Below are 20882 nucleotides of genomic sequence, written 5' to 3'. Positions count from 1 at the left end.
TTCATCAAAAAGATGCATACGTTAAAGGTATATTTGTACTATGAATAACAATCTTTGACTTTATAATAATGTCTTCCTAGCCGAATTTCGACCACGGCGGCCAATCTCAATTTGAGATCAGCCATCTACGCAGGAGTAGATTATAGTGCCCAAGTGTGTGCGCAGTACACAGGAGCACTCTCTGTTCCATCACTCTCATAGCCCAATGGGACGGATTGACCGACACGACTGGAGAGAGCTAGGCGCAGGACCGACTGCTTTACATGCCCATCCGACAGCATGGATCGTTTCACTGTTTCGGACATCAGGTGATCAGCCTTCTATGTCCTAACTCCTAACCAAACTTAGAACCACAATTTAGAAACACAAATTGATGACTTTAATAGTGAATAGAAACAATGTATGATTTCAGATGCAGCGACATAGGAAAATATGCAATGACCGGATCACAAACACGCAAATGTATTGGAGGCGCATGGGACGGCGCACAACCGGCGTGCATCGGACTGAACCAGGCCACTGATTATGCTAGTGAGTATCTCTTCTTTTGTAGCGTCTTACAAATAGCTATAAATTTATCTTCTCAAAAATATGTGAATAAATGACAAGAAACCCTTAAAATTCAAGATAACATAGGCCTGTGCGTACCAACCGGCAACCCTGTCAGTATGATCTCGAATTAAATTTACGGCCTGAAATGAAGTGGGACTGTACAACTTGATTAATTAATTACTTACGCTGATTATATATTAACTGTACTTTAATAGAATCATTGATGATAACGTGATTGGAAGAGAGGGAACGGGGTTGCCAGATGAAAAAATACAATTAATTATATTTGGACTTAGTGTTGGTGTTGCCAAAACTCCCTGTTTACCAGGACAGCATAGTCGTAAAGCGATGCAAGAATGTTAACCTCCGTGCGTGCTCGTTGCCTTTCAGTGGAGAAGCCCCCGACGATCCTGTTCCGCTACTCCAACGGCCCCATCGCGCAGACCAACGATGGTAAACTGTTGGTGTACCCGGGGACCATGCTTCACATGGAGTGCCTGTGGATGCGGCGCTTCGGGAACCCCAAGTGGAACTATACGCATCATTATCCTGAGTAAGTGGCGGGTGTTTATTTCAGTCATAGCGGCTTTCTGCCTTTCTAGTACTCATATACCAGGAGTACTAGCCAAAGGCATGGTCTAGTGTTTATCACCGACACGCCAGAACCAAGAATATTCTCTAGATGCCTCACTGTCCTACAAGCCAATAAGATGGATCTGCTGTAAAGCAACAGAGGGATCTGTAACTATAAAATCATCCCTTAATCAGCCTGTAATCGGAGGAGGAGGACTTAGGCACGCTAGCATAGCCAAAACGCTCTGTCATTCGGCGAACCAGAGGCCGTTTCTCACTACGCTTACCTATTCATGGCAAAAATCATCCTGGTCCAAAACTTCTAGTGACAACTCTTCTAGTTAGTGGCACTGTAACAACCGCAATTTCCATTCACAGTTCAGAGCGCACATACCAAGAGGGCTGGACCACGGACCCGGGCCGCGACAGCGCGCTGGAGTACCGGCTGAGCATCCTCAACGCGGAGAAGGCGGACTCGGGGGTCTACCGCTGCGAGACCCCCGCCCGACAGGTGCACCAGATCGAGATCATTGTTGAAGGTATGGGTCAATGATTTCAAAATTAAGGATGCGCCCGTCAGAACATTTTGCCTAAAAATGACACCCGCGCGTTGGTTCCAATTCAAAGAAATAATGACAGATATAATAAGATTTTAGGACCAGCGCGAGGGTGCCATTGACTTGAGGGTTTGGGCCTGTCCATACGCTAGTAATATTATATGAATGGTATAAATGAATCGTTGAAGCTATGGGTGAAGAGGATTGCTTCAGGGAATAGGTGCTTGGTGCTTGACTACATGTTCCAGACAAAATTCTATCTTACAGTTTGTTTCCGTCATCTTAATAATCAAAGTGGGGCTCCGTACACAATACCTACACATACACACTCTTATTCTCACCATATTCACTCACGCCTGACTCCCAAAGCAGTAGGCAGAGACAACGCCCCTCAACATGCAATCAACAATCCTGACATACTTCTTTCCCTTCACCTGCATTGATAACGTAGTATCAAGCATTAGGTATTCCACAGCCATAAGCATACCTGTATACTATTCTAACTCTTCAAATCCTCTCTTGTCTATCCCCAGACGTCCACTGCCCACCACTGCCCATCCGGCGCGGGCTGGTGGCCAGCGGCAAGGGCACGCAGCTCGGCACGGAGATCCGGTTCGTGTGCGCCAACGGGAACGCCCTGATCGGAGCCCACACGCTGGTGTGCAGGGCCTCGGGCAACTGGAGCGCGCCGCTGCCTGTTTGTGAGAGTGAGTGCTGTTTTGATATAGAGTCTTCTTAGAGTGGAGTCAGTGATAAATAAATTAGTGAATAAGTAAGATTTTAGAATATAGATAAAGATTTTAGAATAAATAAATAAATAAGTAGGATTTTAGAATACTATTACAAAGCGAAGAGGAAATGAGACATAGTAGGGGTAAGATTGGCAGAGGAATGCCATCGTGGGTTCAGATCCTATACAACGATAACTTCATTGTTAGCAGCAAGGGTTGGATCCCAACTGCAGTGTAGGGTACTAGCTTGGGAACCCAGGTGGAAGGTTAAGCGGTCAAGAATTTTAGTTACGCATTGTGATACTGGCATTTACAGGGCCAGTTTTTTAACCAGGATATAATATCTCCTGAATATTGTATACTCGTGATCCCTAAATACGAGTAACATTGTCAATCCTGCTGGTAGTGGCAACATTATGATGCAACAATGCGCAAGTGACCCGACTGGTGTCGTTTGACACCTTGATGTGAGCTTCATCATTGTCCATAACTGTTTAATCAATATTTATCCCCCTAACCACAAAACTCCCTTCCCACTTCCAGGCGTAGAATGCGGCGAAGTGGTCCTCGACACCCCACTAACCGAAGGCTCGCGTCGTCCGCGCGTGTCCGTGATATCGCGCGTGGTGGGCGGGCGCGCGGCGTTCTCGTGCCCCTCGGGGTGGGCGCTGGACGGGCCCTCCGAGACCGCGTGCACGCCGGCCGCCGACTGGGCCCGCCCGTTCCCGGTTTGTCGAGGTATGGATGGAAAAAAGGAAATGTCAGTGTTCCTCTGAGTTATGGGACGCTCTTGTCTGTTGCTCCAACCACTAACAATTTAAGTAGCTGAGGTCGGATGGAGAAGACGAAGGAGGGCTAAGGGAGTCTTGGGGTGCTCTTTAAGGGCATTAGGCTGATGATGATAATAACAATTATCGAAATTGTGTATTTGATCGGTCTGCGATGCACCAAACGTCCTAATAATACATATTAAACCCACAAAGGTTCCATTCGAATAAGCCAGATGCATCTGGCTCCTACTTATTACACCCCTTCAGGGAAGTATATATACTTATTCACTTCAACGGCAGACCCAACTTGATCCGTACTGAAGGGCAAAACGCGCACGTCAAGACGTGACAAAAGTTGTGGGTCGTGCTCACTTACATCGTGCGGCTTTTGTCTCGTCTTGGCGTGCGCGTCTAGGCCTTCTGGTCTGCCCCACCACACATAACACCCCCTCTCCACCACAGAGGTATCCTACCCATGCCTCACACAACACCTTAACTCACCCCCATCTCTCACTACTCCAGAGGTATCCTGCCCAGCCCTCCCTCCCCCCGCGTCAGGCTACGTGCTCGGCCGCGCCCCCTACCGCGCCGGCGACGTGCTGCAGTTCCACTGCAACCCGGAGCACACGCTGCACGGGAGGCCCATCCTGGTGTGCCAGGATAGTGGAAGATGGAGCGACAAGCCGCCTACTTGTGAGTTTATCTTATTCTTTTATTTCCGAGTGAGAAACAAAATGATGAATGTTCAGGGTGCGCCGAAAGTATACAGGGTGTTGCAAAATTGGTATGCTAAGCCGAAACCTACATGTGCAGCATGGTATATCAAAGCCCGAATCTGAAATCAGAATTTGGAAATTCGCGAAAAAAAAAATTATTATCCTATAGTAAAAAGTCACCTGACCAACAAAGTTTCTATGGAATATGATTTTTTTTTTCACGAATTTTCAAATTCTGATTTCAGTTTCAGGCTTTGATATACCATGCTGCACATGTAGGTTTCGGCTTAGTATACCCTTTTTGCAACACCCTGTATAAATAAAGCTGTGTTACCAGGAGAAAAAAAAACTGTTGGCTGCCGACATAGTGTTTAATATGCCGAGTGATCACTAGCTAGTGCTAGTTTTGCGCTCACTCTATGTAATTTGCAGCGTTACGCACGTATGGTAATGGATGAACCGTTTGCCAACATGGCAACGTAGCCGGTATAGTTTTTCAGTATCCCTAAATGAAAACTGATAATATCTCTAATGAATCCTGTAACATCACAGTCTCCTGCGATGCATTAATAAATTTTTAATAAACTCCTCCTCTCTCTCCAGGTGCCCAAGCCTGCACATACCCAGGCACCACAATATCTGGTCGCATGTCCTCCGTGAAGTTCTACTACAAGATCGGAGAGACGGTCACGTTCACCTGCGAGCCAGGCTACAGGCTGAAGGGAGCCCCGATGCTGCGGTGCTTGAAGTGAGTTTACTAGAAATGCAACCAGACAAATTACGTGTGAAAAAAAATTGGACGGGTTTTAGGCGAGTGTAAGAGATGGTTATTTCACAGCTTTTCGCGGGCGCTATGATATTTTTCTGTTATGTTTTCACGTACCATTCTTAAAGGTGTCAATGCGCCGCTGACGGCGTAGGGCTACTGGTTTCTATGACTTTCTAGATATGTTTCATTAAGACACTAGCCACCCATGAATCCCATAGAAACACAAGGAAACCAGTGGTGTGGAGACACGTTGTCAGCTGCAAACTCATGTGGTCAATGACCTGATTTTTTTAAAGGAAAGTCTTTCCTCAATGGTTAACAGCGAATATACCCACTAACCTCCTTTAACATTTCTACCACCAGAAACAGAAAATGGTCCAACGCAATCCCTCTCTGCGCTCCGGTCAGCAATTACACAAACTCTGGAGATTCCATCGCCATGTTGAATGGAGACATCGACGCCATGCTGTCAGACCATCCCTTCGAGCCGGCAGACATCTTGAAATTACGAGACACGCCCGCCATTTTGTCTCCAGAAAGCTACAAGGCGGCCATGACACGTGTCGCCGCTACCAAACTCCTTAGACGATCGCCCATAGAGACGTATAAAAGTAGAGTGACTAGGGTTAACAGATTATTGCGGAGAGACACGGAGAGGTAAATTTGAGGTTAGGTTTTTGAATTTTGGAATTGATGATGATTTTTGTGGAATCTTTCATGTTTTGAACTTCGTTCAGAGAGCATCTAATTTACTGTGCTAAACTGTTTCGGGTTGCATTAATTGCTTACTTGTGGTACGGTTCGCTACATTATTAACAATAAGAAGTTAACTACACTTTTGTATTTTGTCAAACTCTGTTTGGATTAAATTGAATGAAATATGAGGGGTTTTGTTAATTTGACAAGGTACGAAAATGTATAACTAGTTGATACTGATGAAGCTGACTGTACAATGTAATAAATAACAACATTACTACTGAATGTGCCCAAATTTGTAACTGAGACGCATCGAGTCTAGTGTCCTGATAATGAAACATTAATACCTAATTAATAATTTCCTCAGAAAATTAAGTACTTAAATATGAAACATAGACTAGAAAACGTCTATACAATTGTATTTCGATCTAATAGTGGCTTTCTTCGGTGGTTTCAGTTACGTTCCTACGCCTCTCATTTGTTGAGCTTCATAATAAAATTCAGCCTACATGAATGTAGAAATACATATAAGTTTATTCTTCAAAATATCTTAAAATTTTGTTATGAAATTTCAAAAATTTATAGTGCCAGATGAATTTTACAATGTTACCAAATTATAAAAGCTTTATTTTAATTTACGAATAGCTAACAAAAGTATAATTTAACACATTGATGGACACTAGATTAACGGTGAAATTCATAAAAACGCACAACATTTTTGTATGGGAGTTGAGTGTTGATTTGCTGGTGCACATGCCGGCACACTGCCTAGGCGCAGTAAAGAAAACACGACGTCAATGACCGTTGTGTGCGTGTGAGTTCACACTTTTTTCTGTATGAAAACTTATTGCTGTGTGAAAAAAAGGTACTCTGGGTGCACATATAACTTTGAAATCCTTCCAAATAAAGCACAACAAGATGGTCTTCATACAAACTCTAGGTAAAACAGGACTGCATTGACCGTTGTTGAAATAAATAGAAAAAGAGCGGGGACTGCATTCGACGTTGTGATTTTTTTCTAAAAGTGTGGTGGACGTCAAATGCAGTCAGTGTCCGTCAGTGGGTTAAATACTTAATTGTAAATAAAATTTGCTTCGCCAAAGAAAATGAAAAAAATACTCTATAAATATTAGTCTGTAGATAAGTAATATTATTTAAAAGTAAGGTTTTGTTAAGATATCTAGATATTTTATATAGGTAAATATTAAATTAAGATCGAAAATTAAATTTTTACGCTAGATTTCAAGAACCTACCTACTACGCACATAATATTTGAAAAAAAATTAGGTGTCATTTAGTAAAAATAAAAACTGACAATGGAGATGAATTCTAATAAAAATAATTGACGTATACTGTATAATATTATATTGTCGGGGTATAATTCGCTAAAGCTTTGAAGATTTGCTGGAATCATGTTGAAATAAGAAATTATAAAATTAGAGCTCTCCATACATTTATGAATATCCGTTAGATCCGATACGTAAGATACCGATACGTAGACGCTTACCTTAATAAGGAAACTTTGTAAATAGCTGATACATAATTATTATATTCGCAAGAGACCCATTACTATTTTGAATTTGTCTCCAAAAATACGCATATCATAAAATTTCATATCTCTTTTTCACATTTAAAAGTTACATAAATTTACATTAACTAATAGATCAGTGTACCATATCTTAACTGCTATTAAATTGTGTATACGTTAAGTAACATTACGTAATGTCTTCATTAGTTACAATACTCTTTTGTACCTTGTCAAACTCACAAACCTTATGTTAAGGTACAAAAGTGTGTAGCTTCTTATGGAGCTTTCTGTACCTATTAAATAATGATTGTAATGATTCTGTCCCATTGAGAGATTATTGTATGATGAAAATAAAATACTGAAACATTTTTGTCTTTTTCCATCCGTGTTCCTCATAGAATCCCTCCAATCCATAATCCATAACCCATCTGAAACTAAGTATGTTTATCCTCGCTGCTTCTGCGATATTACATCGTGCATTGATTGATTACCTGCTTTGAACTTTTAACTTCTAAATTACAATTTTCCACACCGAACCAATATAAAAATAAAATCATAAGCAACATACAATTACAATTACAATACAGTCATACAATTCTGGCTACACTTCCAAGAGACCAACCAAAAGCGCTTCAAAACAAGCAATGAATAACGAACGCAGCGATATAGTAACGGAAAACATTTGAACGTGGAATGGAACGCGCAGAAAATTGAAAATCCCAGGCAGTAGCGCGCGCTCCGGTCGCGGGAGCTGTCGTGTTGCCGCGAAAAAGTGACGTTTGTAAAAAAGTGACAGTTGCTGAGTGTTTTTTGTTTTTAAAAGTTTTATTTTTTCTGTGCGGCCAGTGCGTGGGTGTTTTCAATTTGAGTTTTTGCTTTTGTAGGACTTTGATATTTTAAACAACAAAAAACTGTGTTTTTGTTTGACTGGCGCCTTTTGTGAAACAGTGATAATTCGTAGGTGAGTCTGAGCTATTTAATGTTTTTAGTTATTAACTTTACAACAGTTTAAGAGTAATTAAGATAAAATTCTTGTTTACTTAGTATGTAAGGAGGTATTATAGGTTCAAACCAAGCATGTACCTATAGGTTCCGAAGTGTTGGAATATTTCTTATTCTTACCTGCGTAAGAGGAAAATCTTCAACTTTTAAATTGAAGGTAGGTACCTAATTGTTAAAATAATTATACCTTAGCAGATATCTGCAGATGTTAGTTAAGTTTATGCTATGATTTAAGTGCTTACTTAATTATTTAATGCACAAAATATTTTCATAGTTTAAAAAAGTATGAAGGTAGGTACCGAATACTTAAAAGCGAGACTTCATGCACGAAGTCGTAAATTAATATTAAGTACCTACCGTAATGAAAACTGTTAAGTAAATCTTATAAAAAATTATCGTTTAAAAAAAATGCGTAGGATGGAAATGGACCGAGTTTTAATTAATCACGATAATTTTACCGAAACGAACGAAAACATCGACACTATTACTTATAGCAAATTAAATTACAGCTGAATCTATTTCGTTGAAATACCTACCTATAAGTACCTAACTACACTCACGTGCAAAAAAACAGTTCCACTTACAAAATGCAGACACCAAAAGGAATGGCCCTAATTTTTTTAAACATTTAATAGGAAATTTTAACAAAATATGTATGTTTTTAGTTGGTATTATGCGCTGCGCCGTTAAATGTAGGTACATAGATATTGCAGAAGGCGTCATTAAGTTAGTTTTTTTTCCATCTAAAAGTAATTTGGTGATTTTCTCAATGGAACTTTTTCATTGTCCGTGAGTGTATTAGGTTCGATTCGATCAAGCCAATAATGAAATCAAAAATAAAGCACCCCTCTTCGATATCATTCAGTCAACCCTGAATGACCCCTGAAAATAAAAGTTTGCGAAAAAGGTTCACATTAAAGTATTATTTTTTCTACCTATGTTTGTTGTTTTCATTATTATTGTTTGCATACCATTTAGAAGATACCTTAAGTAAAATTTTTCACTCTCAAGTCTGTGTGTCCAAGTGTCTGCGAATCACACAGTACTGAGTACATAGTAAATAGGTGCCTACGTTATGTACCAAGGTTAACTACAACTGCTTAACGAGTGCTAACACAGGTACAAATATATTTATTATTACATTCAAATGTAGGTAGGTATGCATGTTACGTTTAGTTTTGTACCGAACTAGGTAACTAAGTATTTAAAATCCGAAACTATTGCGTCGGAAAGACTTATTATAAATTTTCTTTGTCTCTGTCTATTGCTTCGCGTACATGTGGTAGGTAGGTAGGTTTATTTTATATAATAATAATAATCTATGAAAAATATTTAACATCCGTTAGAATGTAAATTCACAACGATACGTTTGACAGCTAAGTCAAAACATTCAATAAAAATTGAGATCAAACAGCCACCCGTTCCTTTTTGGCCAGCAATAGTTTCTTACATATTTATATGTAGGTAATCTATGATATTTCATTATCTCGCATTCTAAAAAAAATCCTTTAGCGGAAACTACACAGCCAACTATCCCAATCTTCAATGAAATCCCGGCAAATTTCCATAAAACCCGAAACCTCCGTCTGCCTGCAACATACGAGACAGGTATTCTACATTGTCTCTGGAGGATGCCAATAATTAGCAAACACGTGCTGGCCGCCGCCATCGCCGACACGTTTAAGAAAATAAAGTTCTTTTTTCAAATGACGTCGGTAGTTAGAGCTGACTTGAGTTGCATCTATACCGCTATCTGTATTTGCGATACTGAGTCGATTCTAACCTAACAGTCCAGTCTTAGCACTCCTGAAGTACAAATTCAGATACATAGAACACACACACTCACGCATTCTACTAATGTACTAGGCGGGGTAGGCAGAGGTGCATTGCTGCACCCACTTTTCGCCAGAGTGTTATGTTAGTCCCAATGTAATAGGGGGCGGGCCTATTGCCATTTTACGGGCACATCCAAGACCCGAGAACCTATATCTGTGTTTAAACAAATATCTGCCCCAGCCGGGAATCGAACCCGGGACCTTCGGCTCAGTAGTCAGGGTCACTAACCACTACGCCATTCACGCCATTACGCCATTAAATAAAAAATACCGGTACAAAATGCTCTAATTTAAAAAAAAATACCTATCAATTAATTGAAAATTTGAACAAAATAATTTACGTTTTTAGTTGGTAATATTCTGATGCGCTGTTAAATGCAATATTACAGCTGGCCTTTTCGTTTAGGAGTGCGATGTCACTGGAACTTGTTCATTGCTCGTGAGTGTATAAAGTTTCTATCCTATTATAATATAAAAATTCATGTGGCATCTGAGTAGCAGTGAACTCTAAACTGCATCGCGAGATGAGGGTAGCGGCGTCTCCTCGGCGCAAACCACAGATTCAGTCATGTGTAGTAATGACTGCATTTACATTTTTACTTCAAGTGTTATATTGTATATTATGTTATTGTAATTTTATCTTATTTGTAGATTTTTTGCGTCGCAGTTTGTCCTGTACGGTAGGTATGACATAAAGATACAGAATAAATAGAAGATAGTACCTACTACCTACCTACCTATTTCTTATACGTTTTACTGTCATCAAAAACTCGAATAAAATTCCAATTGAAGTTTATCCTACGATGAAACTTATAGTTACAGTCTTATATACAGTTCCTATAAATTTTTCAATCATCACGAATAACTGGATCACATTCACATCACCGCTTTTATAACTAAAAACATCAGCAACTAAAAAAATATATAGCTGAAAATTTAAGGGCGGGTTTTTTTTTCATACATACACTCACGGGCAATGAAAAGGTTTCCACTGAGAAAATCACCAAATTACTCCTAAACGGAAAAGGCTAGCTTAATCACGCTTTCTGCAACATTGAAGTACATTTAACAGAGCATCAGGAATATCAGGATACAACAAGAAACTGTAATATGCTTATCAATTTTTTTATTAAATGTTTGAGAAAATTGGGGTCCTTTCGTGTCGGCATTTTGTGAGTAGAACATTTTCATTGCCCGTGAGTGTAACTTCCAGTCGTGCCCTCGACAAAACAACACGTCAACATGTTTGAAGTTAAAATGGCCGACGCATTATACAAATCGACAAAAAACCTTTGATGCCCAAATGGTTTGTTCCCATCACGAACGATACTGCGCAAAAAACCGCAAATTTAAATGATTACTTACGAGGATTTTTATTTTAAATACTTCTAACGAACTTAAACCGACTTTAAAATAAAGGATCAGAGTCGTGAGCACAAGTTTCGATCCTCCGTTAACGTTGCGTATCGTCAACTGTCACTGTCAAAATATAAGGCAAAGTTAGTTCCAAAAGTGACATTTGTTTTTTCCATAACTATGTTAGGTGGAATTTCACCAAACGCTAAACGTATTTAGTAGCCTGTCATACATCTTCATTAGTACAAAATGTATTTAAAATCAAATTTTAAATACGTTTAGCGTTTGGTAAAAGTGACCCTTCGTGTAGATTCGAAAATAGTATCGAATCCTATGCTCGCGGCTCTGAGCCGCACAAACATATGGAAAAAACAAATTTATGTCACTTTTGGAACTGACAAATTTGCCTTACATTTTGACAGTGACAGTTGACGATAATGTTCTTTTTCCATATGTCCGAAAATAGTATGGAATCCTGTGATCATGCTTCAGCTTTGCTCATAATGGAACAAAAAAAAACTGGAGTGGCGTATCACCTATATTCCAAAGTATTCTAAAGATTGTCTGGCAGAGATCGCTTTAAATAATAAGACTGCCTTTTGTACCCTTACTAAGACTAGCCTAATGACGCTATCTGCAATATTGAAGCACATTTATCAGCGCAAAAACATTTTTTTTTAGTTATGTTTTTAAAAGTTAGGGCCATTTGGTGGGGCATTTTGTAAGAAAAGTATCGTTACTCGTATGAAATATAGCAGTTCCCGCGCGCTTCGCTTCGCCTTAAAAAGTTTTCCCGTGGGAATTCCGGGATAAAAAGTAGCCTATGTTTTTTCCCAGGGTCTATACCGTATATATACCAAATTTCATTCAAATCCGTTCAGTAGTTTTGGCGTGAAAGAGTAACAGACAGACAGACAGACAGACACAGTTACTTTCGCATTTATAATATTAGTAAGGATTATAGGCAGGCATTACGCAGTAGTAGGTAGTAGTACAGTATACCTATGTATTTTAAGTAAGTACCTACACTAGCTATTGAAGCTATTAGGAAGTAAACAATTTTATTACGAATCAATATTAAATGGAGCAATGAGTTGTAATACTGCCGGGATTGTTAACGATTTCACATTAGCAGTTGGTAATGCTCTTACTTGCTTTTACCTAAAAGACAAAACTGGTGTAGGTAGGTAGGTACCTTCTTATATCTGTTAGTACATTTAATACGGCTAAACAGGCTAGAGTATCCAAAAAAAAAAAAAAGCTTGTAAAGAAGATAACAATTTCAGATTTTATTTTTCATTTTAAATAAAGAAATATACCTACATGAACAAAATGTGATGCTATTTCTACATTGTCTAAAATACGGATTACTTACCTATACTAGTAGAATAGTAAGTAAGTACCTAACTACTTATTATGAATACTTGGCAGGTAGAGTAGGTAGAGTAGTTCTGTCTCACAGAAGTCACAGAGCAGTAGACATAAATTACACATTTACACTTTAAATCGCACTTCCGTGCTCATCTTTTAGCCAATTTACACAAAACACTTACGTTTTTTACTCCTCAATATATCCGGGTTCACATTCAAAGTCACCTTTCAAGAAGGTTTCGTCTGAAAACGACGTTAGTTCCACGTTTCAAGACAATAGTTCAAGGCTAGCGCATTACAAAATAATTACAAGTTAATACAAAAACTTTTTGTTTACAATTTTGCATTGTTTACTGTTAATGCCAGACGTAAGTATTAGAATTGGAAGTTATTTTTAAATACATTTATTAACTTTCTTGAAACTAGTGCCATAACAACACGATAAAAAGTTGATTAGTACAACAATTAACTATTTGTTATTTCAGATAACGTGGTGTTCTTATTATTCTTCATTAATAAACGGCTACCAGGTAGGTAACTAGGTAGGTAGGTACTCAAAGACAAAATATCCTATGTTTTACCCGATGCAAAGTTAACTCTCGAGTTCTACATAATTATATGAACGTCCATCAAAATTCAGTTTTTGCTACACTTAAAATAAGCACAGAATTAAATTCTTATTTATCTGCAAACTGTCCCATTTACGAAATAGGTAGGTATGCACGAGGTATGCACCAATAATGTTATCAACCTGTCAAATTCAGAAGTGGTAAAGCATCCCGAACTACACGATATGAATTTCTTTTTATCTTTTCTAGATTAGCAACCGATAAAGTATACAATTTATACCTTTCATAGGTGTTCATAACTTTCACATTACACATTGACTGAAAAGCATACTGTATCTAGATAGGTAGGTACCTAAGGTCGCCCTCAACCATTCTACCTAGACAATGGCGTGAAGTAGGATCGAAAGATGCTGATGATGGTAAGCCTCTTTTTCTTGAACTGGCTGATTTTCTCAATAAAATGTACGCATTTGACAGCTGCCATAAAGCCATGCTACATTGTACAAAGTATACCAAAACCCTACCAATTTCAGAACGAAAGCATCAATCGGAAGTGGCTTGTTTTTTTTTCAAATGGCGTTGTTTATCGTCGCCAGTGGCAAGGTCACCGCGAGGTTGGGACGCGCTCATGCGAGACGAATTGCGCGGGAAAACTCGCCGTTGACGGCTAATATTTGAATCTAGAACTCCTTAGTTTTGTTTTTTAAATTTAAAGTTGTAAGGTGGCCATCATGGTTGGGAAGAGCGGACCGATCGATGGATAGCTAAAAACAATACAGCGTTTAAGATACAAAAAAATATTTTTTTGGATGTGGGCATATGTGTTTAAGTATAGGTGTAGCCTGTCAGTTTAAATAGTATTCTCTAAAGTAGTGTCTATTTTTACTAGGTTATCCTGCTAAGTAAGGAATGTACCAATGCCATCCGACCATTTTTAGGAAGACCGAGGTTTTCTTATTAATAGTTTTCCTTCTACGTGATACTGACTTGGTTTTTCCCATCATAGGTACAATTAAAATACATACAACTGAAATAGGTACCTACATCTTCATCATCGTCAGAATCTAACAATCGTCCATTAATCAGACTAACGTTATGGACTAATCACAAAAAAAATAACAAAATTTAATTCAATCTTTCTGAGCCTATTTGATTCTCCTAAAAAATCCCGGAAACATCTTCTCTGCAGGCTATTAGAAGTGTTTTTATATCTCTTATCTGAGGCAGATCAACAATAACCATGTGAACCAACTAACTCGCATTGTCGCATTGCGGATGTAAGTTATTTTAAATTTAGACCATTTTAACTAGTTAGTTTAGGCGATAGGTACAGTGAGTTTTACGCCTAATCTGTGACACTTCAGGCAGAAATTGAACAATATGCACCCAAACGCTTAAAATTATGTGAAGAAAATATTTGCGACTACAAGAAATATATCACAACGCGAATAATAAAATTTTATAGTTAATATACAGAAGGAAACATAAAAGTTATTTTTATCTGGATTCAATGTTCTTGTTCCTAGGCGTTCTACACTAGCAGTTATACCCATCAGTCCCATCACTTTGAAAGTCAAGGTAGATTTATATGTAAGAAAATAACAATGGATTGTGTTATATCGGAGTTAGATCAGTTTGATTATAAATAACAGCGGTTCTAAGATACGACCTTGGGGAACACCTGCTTTATACAATACTCACGAATTACAGATAAATTATCTCGTAATTATGTTTCCGTTGATGTGCAGTTTTGCTTGCTGGTTTTGGCTTAACGTAGGCTGTGTTACGTGAGTTCATTGTTATAGGACTATGTCCGAAAAAAAATAATCACGCCAAATGTTTTTCTGATGATAGAAGTATGTACCTAATAGAGCAACGAAGAGTATGGAAAAACAAAGGGTTGGCCGTAGTACCTACAGGAGGATGAAAAGGAATAAGCAGCGACAAGACCTCTATTATTTAATTGATTTATTACACGTAGCTGTTCCCGCGCGCTTCGCTTCGCCCTAAATAGTTTAGTAGTAGTAAATAGCCCGTGGGAATTCCGGGATAAAAAGTAGCCTATGTTTTTTCCCAGGGTCTAGACCGTATGTATACCAAATTTCATTCAAATCCGTTCAGTAGTTTTGGCGTGAAAGAGTAACAGACAGACAGACAGACAAACATACAGACAGACACAGTTACTTTCGCATTTATAATATTAGTAAGGATAGTAAAGATTAGTAAGGATAACCATTCAATCCACCCATATCCGTACTACATCTGACTAATATCACGCCTCTATTCGGTCGTTAAACACAAGACAGACAAAAAGGCCCATGTTTAGCCAGTATTGCCACACTACACCTGATAATACCCTAGACGGCGTCAATCCAGCTGCCGTAAAACGGAAGTTACTTTGAGGTGCTGCGGTAACCACCACTCTATCTCGTGGTATTAAACATGCCGATGGAGTGACAGCTCTGTTCTTTCGTATTTTGTAAAGGTAAAGTAATCCCATATTGGCCCACAACAAGCCGTGCTATGGGAAACAAAACGCGTAGTGTTCACATAGGAAATGTTGCTTTCTTTGCGAAATGGTGGCACATACCGGCAAGAGAAAAAGTTTTCTATCGACGCTTGCGTCTGTGTTGTCATTTGTGTCTACAAGCGGACATTGTTAATTATGAACAACTATTTAAAATAGCAAAGCAGATAAAAAGATAAATCATTTATAAATGTATTCCGCTTAAATATAAGACATTAAACAGTACCTTACCGTTATGCAAAGCCTAAATATATGAGAGTAGCGTTTGTTTCCGTTTCCGTACCAATCTACGTTCATTTCGGCCCAGTATCATGACATCCGTCGTCGGTCTCAAATAATACTGTCAACTTCCGTCTGGTTTTTAGCATTTCCGGTTACCGCCACCACCGAAGGCAGTTGAGTTTTGAGGCTCAATATTTTAATCATTAGGCGTAAATATAAGACATTATCACAAGAAAATAATAAATACAGGACAGGTCAATCAGGCGGAGAAGTGTGTAAGTTGAATCAGACCAAAAGAGGGAACCTACATAGGTACCTACTTTATGTAAGAATTTATATCAGAATCATTATTGTCTACTGCTGTAGGTACAGGAGCCTATAGGAACAGGATATTGTAAACATACTATGTAACTAGATAGGGTTGAATGGAGGGTATTTTACAATAGGTATTTTACGATGTCATAGAAATAGAACAAAACTTGGTCAGAATGATCACCGATCAGACCTTTACGGCTTAAAATATCACTTTTACAAAATAGATCTTTTGCTTAAATAAAATTGTAGGTACTCGTATTCGTATTATACAAGATATAGGTACTTAATCACTCATTTAATCCAAAATATAAATAGTTACCTAACTATGTTACTTATCAAATTAAGCCAACATCACAACTCCATGGGTTCACCATAATCGATCGATTACGACAATTCTCTTCCTTCCTTCTGGAGGAAACCGTACAAGGCGGGAAGTGTCTGGACTGCATTATGCATGTGTGTGTATGAATATGCATGTGAGCACGTCACGCGCGGTCGCCGCACGACTAGGGCTGCCACGGCATCGTGAGTCATTCGGATTGGAAGGCTAAGCTCCAATTTCTCCATAGTCGGTTATCTAACTGACCAGAGATTGGTTCATCATCAATTTACGTCATCTCCATATAAAACTCTTGACAGATCTGTCAAAAGTCAACGACTAATACCAGGATATGCTCTAACCGACTATGGAGAAATTGGCACTAACCCCCGAAATCATAGATCTTTTTGACAATTTAAAATAGGTGAAACCTTGAGCTTTTTGACACTTTGAAATAGGTTTAAAATTGACGTTGTGAGTTTCTCAAACTCGTGTGTTTCAAAGTAAATTTTAACCTTGTTGTAAATTAACAGTACGATCTAAGTACCTATATGTATTCGAAGATAAGCATGTAACGTTAAAAAGTGTACAAGAACAGAGACATAATCTCCTTTCTACATCCATGATTAATAAGACGATAGGATACACATAAACGTTCGATCGCGCAGTTTTCCATTATCCGTGCTTTGGTTTCCTCTAAAGGCTATTGGCAATACCGTTACTAGAGACATTTTGACATTGCCCTTACAACAACTTAATAGAAACAATGAACGCAAGAACAATACAACAAGTTATTTATTGCGCAACTCTATCGCCCATTCATTACGATCCATAGTAAATCAAATCACGAAATTCTTCACGCCGCCATTTGACAGCCCTAACTGCTGCACACTCCAGTGGCGCGTGCGCATTGATCGCTCTATATCCGTCTCTTTCCGCCCCATGTCTCGCTCTAGTGCTATCTCCATCGCACCTAACTGTGGAGCGAACAGTTAGCTGACAATAACGCGTGTCAAATGTTTTGTACTCTATGATCGATAGAAATGTTTTGCAGAGTTTTTCTCTGCTTCTCAGAGGCGTAGATATTGTTTTTTCATGTCCAGAGAGATGTAAGAATTAGGAGTGTTTGATTTAGGTGTTTGAAGCAATTGCTGGGAGTATCATCATCATAGATGGTGGTACCATCTGACGTCAGAAAAAAACACACACGATTTGATTTTGTCATTACGGTGACAACACTTACAATGTACGTATTATAGGCGAAGACCGAATGGTGTAGTGGTTAGTGACCCTGCCGAAGGTCCCAGGTTCAATCCCCGGCCAAATGATTTCCAGATATTTGTTTATAGACAGATGTATTCTATCAAAGGTGGACAGATTCAGCCCACAGGAACAGAGGATACTTCACGTTTCGTGCACCTCTCTAGCTTATCCATCACGGAGTTAATCCTCAGCCTATAGACTAACTTATCGGTCGGGAACTGAACCCATGACCCCCAGTTCACAGCTGATTGATGCACCAACGAAGCAGTTACTTCAGCCATTCCGAAGATTCCCAACTTGACGTGTTGGCTGCTCCACTTCCCGTTATGGCAATTTCCTGGATACCTTCCATGTTTCCCACGGCTGTTAGATACATAGATTTAGTTGTCTGTGGAAATTGGTTAGATAGTGAAGTAGGTAGGCTCGGAGGGGGAACTCTTGGTAGACGAAATGCGAAGTTTCAAAGAACTGTCATGTAATCGGTAATTTGAATTAACTTGTTGTAACAACAAATTTTAATGATCTGAGAACTATACAGGGTGTTGCAAAGGTGGTATCTTTACTAAACTAAACGGGGGTGACTCAGAGGGTCCATCTGAACAAATTTTGAGCACGTCTTCACAGTAACTTCTAGTGTGGTACTTTGTCAACAAAATTTTCCGCCACCTCAAAATTCAGGTGCAATCCTATTTAACACAGTTTTACTTAAGCCAGTATCAAGCGGTATTAGAGCAGTCAGCCTTGAAGTTGTCACGTGAACTGAACTGAACTGGAGACTCCGTATCGAACTCTTGTCATTTCTATGGCTTCTGTAATCTTCAACTGTAACTGAGCTACCGTGGTACAATAAAATTGGAAACGTGTCATTAAAGGCGTTGACACACTAGCGGACGCGGCTGTCAGCCGGAAGGTATCTAGGTAAGGAATTTACACTACGCTGTTCAAACTATCGGTCGTAAGTCGCGGACGTAACCTTGAGCTTTCAGACGTCCGAGAGCGATCTGGCACGAACTGTCCCAAAAGACCGTGCACACTATCAGTCGGCGTCCGTAAGCCCCGTCCGCTAGTGTGTCGGCGCCTTAAGGTGCCATTTGGCTGCAGACGGCATCAGCTGGCAGGTTAGTCTGTACCGTATTGTATTTGCTAGCAGTGAACAATAACGTTGATGATGTTATCAGTAGGTATTATCGTGCCATTGCCTCAATCATTGATAAATTCCAACCTGTATACAAACTATAATTAATTACTTACGCTTTTAATAATTATGCATCCTGATTTAGTCTAATAGGAGGTCACGATTGCACATAAGTGAATTCTTCATTGAGCTAATGACTAAACTTCCGAATTTGGCGAAAGGTATAAAAGAGTAGGTAGAATCTGACAAAGCTAACATTGCAACAGAAACAATTAAGAACCTACTACAAGTAAAGAGCATTTATTTGGGCAACAATTCTTTTTATTACACACTTATTTCTTACACACTTAATTATTTTAGGGCTACCAGAAAATAATAATCTATAATAATAATAATATTTTATCCCTGTACTCGATCTAGACGCTCGTTATGGTTACTACAATTTAAAATATATCTACTCTCTTCCAATTTCACAATACCGTAAGATGGGTAATATTAATGACATGGATACTGTCATAAACAAGTTAGCAGCAGAATGTTTCTTTAACGAGATGGAAACTCGATGATTCTCCGTTCCGCGCCATTAACTTATCAGAATATCATTAAATAAATATGTAAAGAAAAACGTATGATCGATACACGCGGACACTCGGTTTTCTCTGGAGCCATATTCTGGCCCTGTAGCACAGGGCGCTATAAGACATGACAAAAGTTCTCCGTCGCGCTCGCTCTTGAGTAGGCTGCGCGATGTGAGTAAGTGCGATGCAAACTCTTGTAACGTCTTAAATGCGCCCCGTACTAGCCCTTCTGGGGGACTCAGCGATAATCAACTGACCTATTCCTACCCGTAAAATACTAGGCAAACTAGCGCCGCAAATTAAAAAACACATAAGTAGCTCTGGTTTGAAAGCGTTTTTCCTAAAACTGCCACGTTTCACGTCCTCTTCATAAAATTCGAATTCTTCTAGAAAGTATATAGAAACTAATTTAACAAACATTAGTTTCAAGTTGTCAACATCGCAGGCATCTGGTTGAATCTCTTTTTTGATTTAATCACTAGCTCGTTCATTGAATGGCGCTATTCAATTGTATGACTGAAGGACAAATCGTCGTTTCTACCAGACCATATTTTAGCATGCTTTTTGGATGTAAGACCAATTTGTGATCGCTTCAGCAACGCTGCGTTGCCCCGAATACCGCCTACACCTGTTATAACAAGAAGGAGATTAATAGGTGAGATCACATGGCCATTATATGACAATATGTATGTACAGATGAAGCTGTAAATTGAACATTTTCGTGATCCATTTAAATAGATATTTGTGATTGTCAATCATGCGTTTATCTCCGCAACTGCAGAAATTTAGCTCAGTATGAAAGATAGCGGGCCGTATCGCATTTTTGCATCAAGATTGAAAGAAGAAAGAAAGAAAGAAAGAAAACGTTTATTCAGTGCACTGCAAACACACACCAAATACAAACAAAAAAAAAGTTTAAAGTACACAAAAAATAAAAATAAAAACAAGGTAGGTACAGTACAAGGTCCTGAAAACGAAAGTGGATCCTAACTTTTAATTACAATGATAAAGACTTTTCAGTTGGACTGTACAACTACAAAGGAAACAAAACTTAGGTGTGTGTTGCCAAGCACCGAAACGGACGGCGGCTCAGCTTATGCGGTGATAGGGGTTTGTACCTACTACCGCGCTGATTTTCAGCCGCTTCCCCTGCATTTTTTCATCTCGATATTTAGCGATGACGTTGGTTGTTCATCTTCAATCTTTGATTCATGTTGTTGTACGAGAAAGGCCGTGGGCAATTTGCTAAGGACTATAATATACACTCCCGGGCAATGTAAACGTTCCACTCACAAAAAGCTAAACGACCCCAATTTTTTCAAATATTTAATTTAAAATTGGAATAAAATATTGCCGTTTTTAGTTGGTAGTATCCTGAGGCTGTGTTAAATGTACTTCAATGTTGCAGAAGACGGCATTAAGCTAGCCTGTTCCGTTTTGAATTAATTTGGTGCTTTCCTCAGTGGAACCTTTTCATTGCCCGTGAGTGTAGCTAAGT

The 20882-nt window shown here is 39.0% G+C and overlaps 2 protein-coding genes across 2 annotated transcripts in view; both read left to right on the top strand.

Annotated features, from left to right (window-relative positions):
• Positions 1–6009, top strand: part of LOC105380970 — a 151107-nt gene extending 145098 nt beyond the window's left edge. The window contains exons 24-31 of the mRNA XM_048628257.1: positions 413–531; positions 943–1105; positions 1504–1664; positions 2216–2389; positions 2957–3151; positions 3706–3876; positions 4503–4647; positions 5032–6009. Of these exons, the coding sequence (XP_048484214.1) occupies positions 413–531; positions 943–1105; positions 1504–1664; positions 2216–2389; positions 2957–3151; positions 3706–3876; positions 4503–4647; positions 5032–5329 (1426 nt within the window). The 3' untranslated portion in view covers positions 5330–6009. The remainder of the gene's footprint in view (positions 1–412; positions 532–942; positions 1106–1503; positions 1665–2215; positions 2390–2956; positions 3152–3705; positions 3877–4502; positions 4648–5031) is intronic.
• Positions 6010–7623: 1614 nt separating this feature from the next.
• Positions 7624–20882, top strand: part of LOC105380923 (rhophilin-2-B) — a 90647-nt gene continuing 77388 nt past the window's right edge. Inside the window, exon 1 of the mRNA XM_038109369.2 lies at positions 7624–7853. The gene's annotated coding sequence lies outside the window, so the exon portion shown is untranslated. The remainder of the gene's footprint in view (positions 7854–20882) is intronic.

The sequence above is a fragment of the Plutella xylostella genome, chromosome 20 (assembly GCF_932276165.1).
Source record: "Plutella xylostella chromosome 20, ilPluXylo3.1, whole genome shotgun sequence".
In the NCBI taxonomy this organism is placed as follows: Eukaryota; Metazoa; Arthropoda; class Insecta; order Lepidoptera; family Plutellidae; genus Plutella; species Plutella xylostella.
Note: the sequence above shows the minus strand (reverse complement) of the source record. Positions and strands in the feature narration are given on the sequence as shown.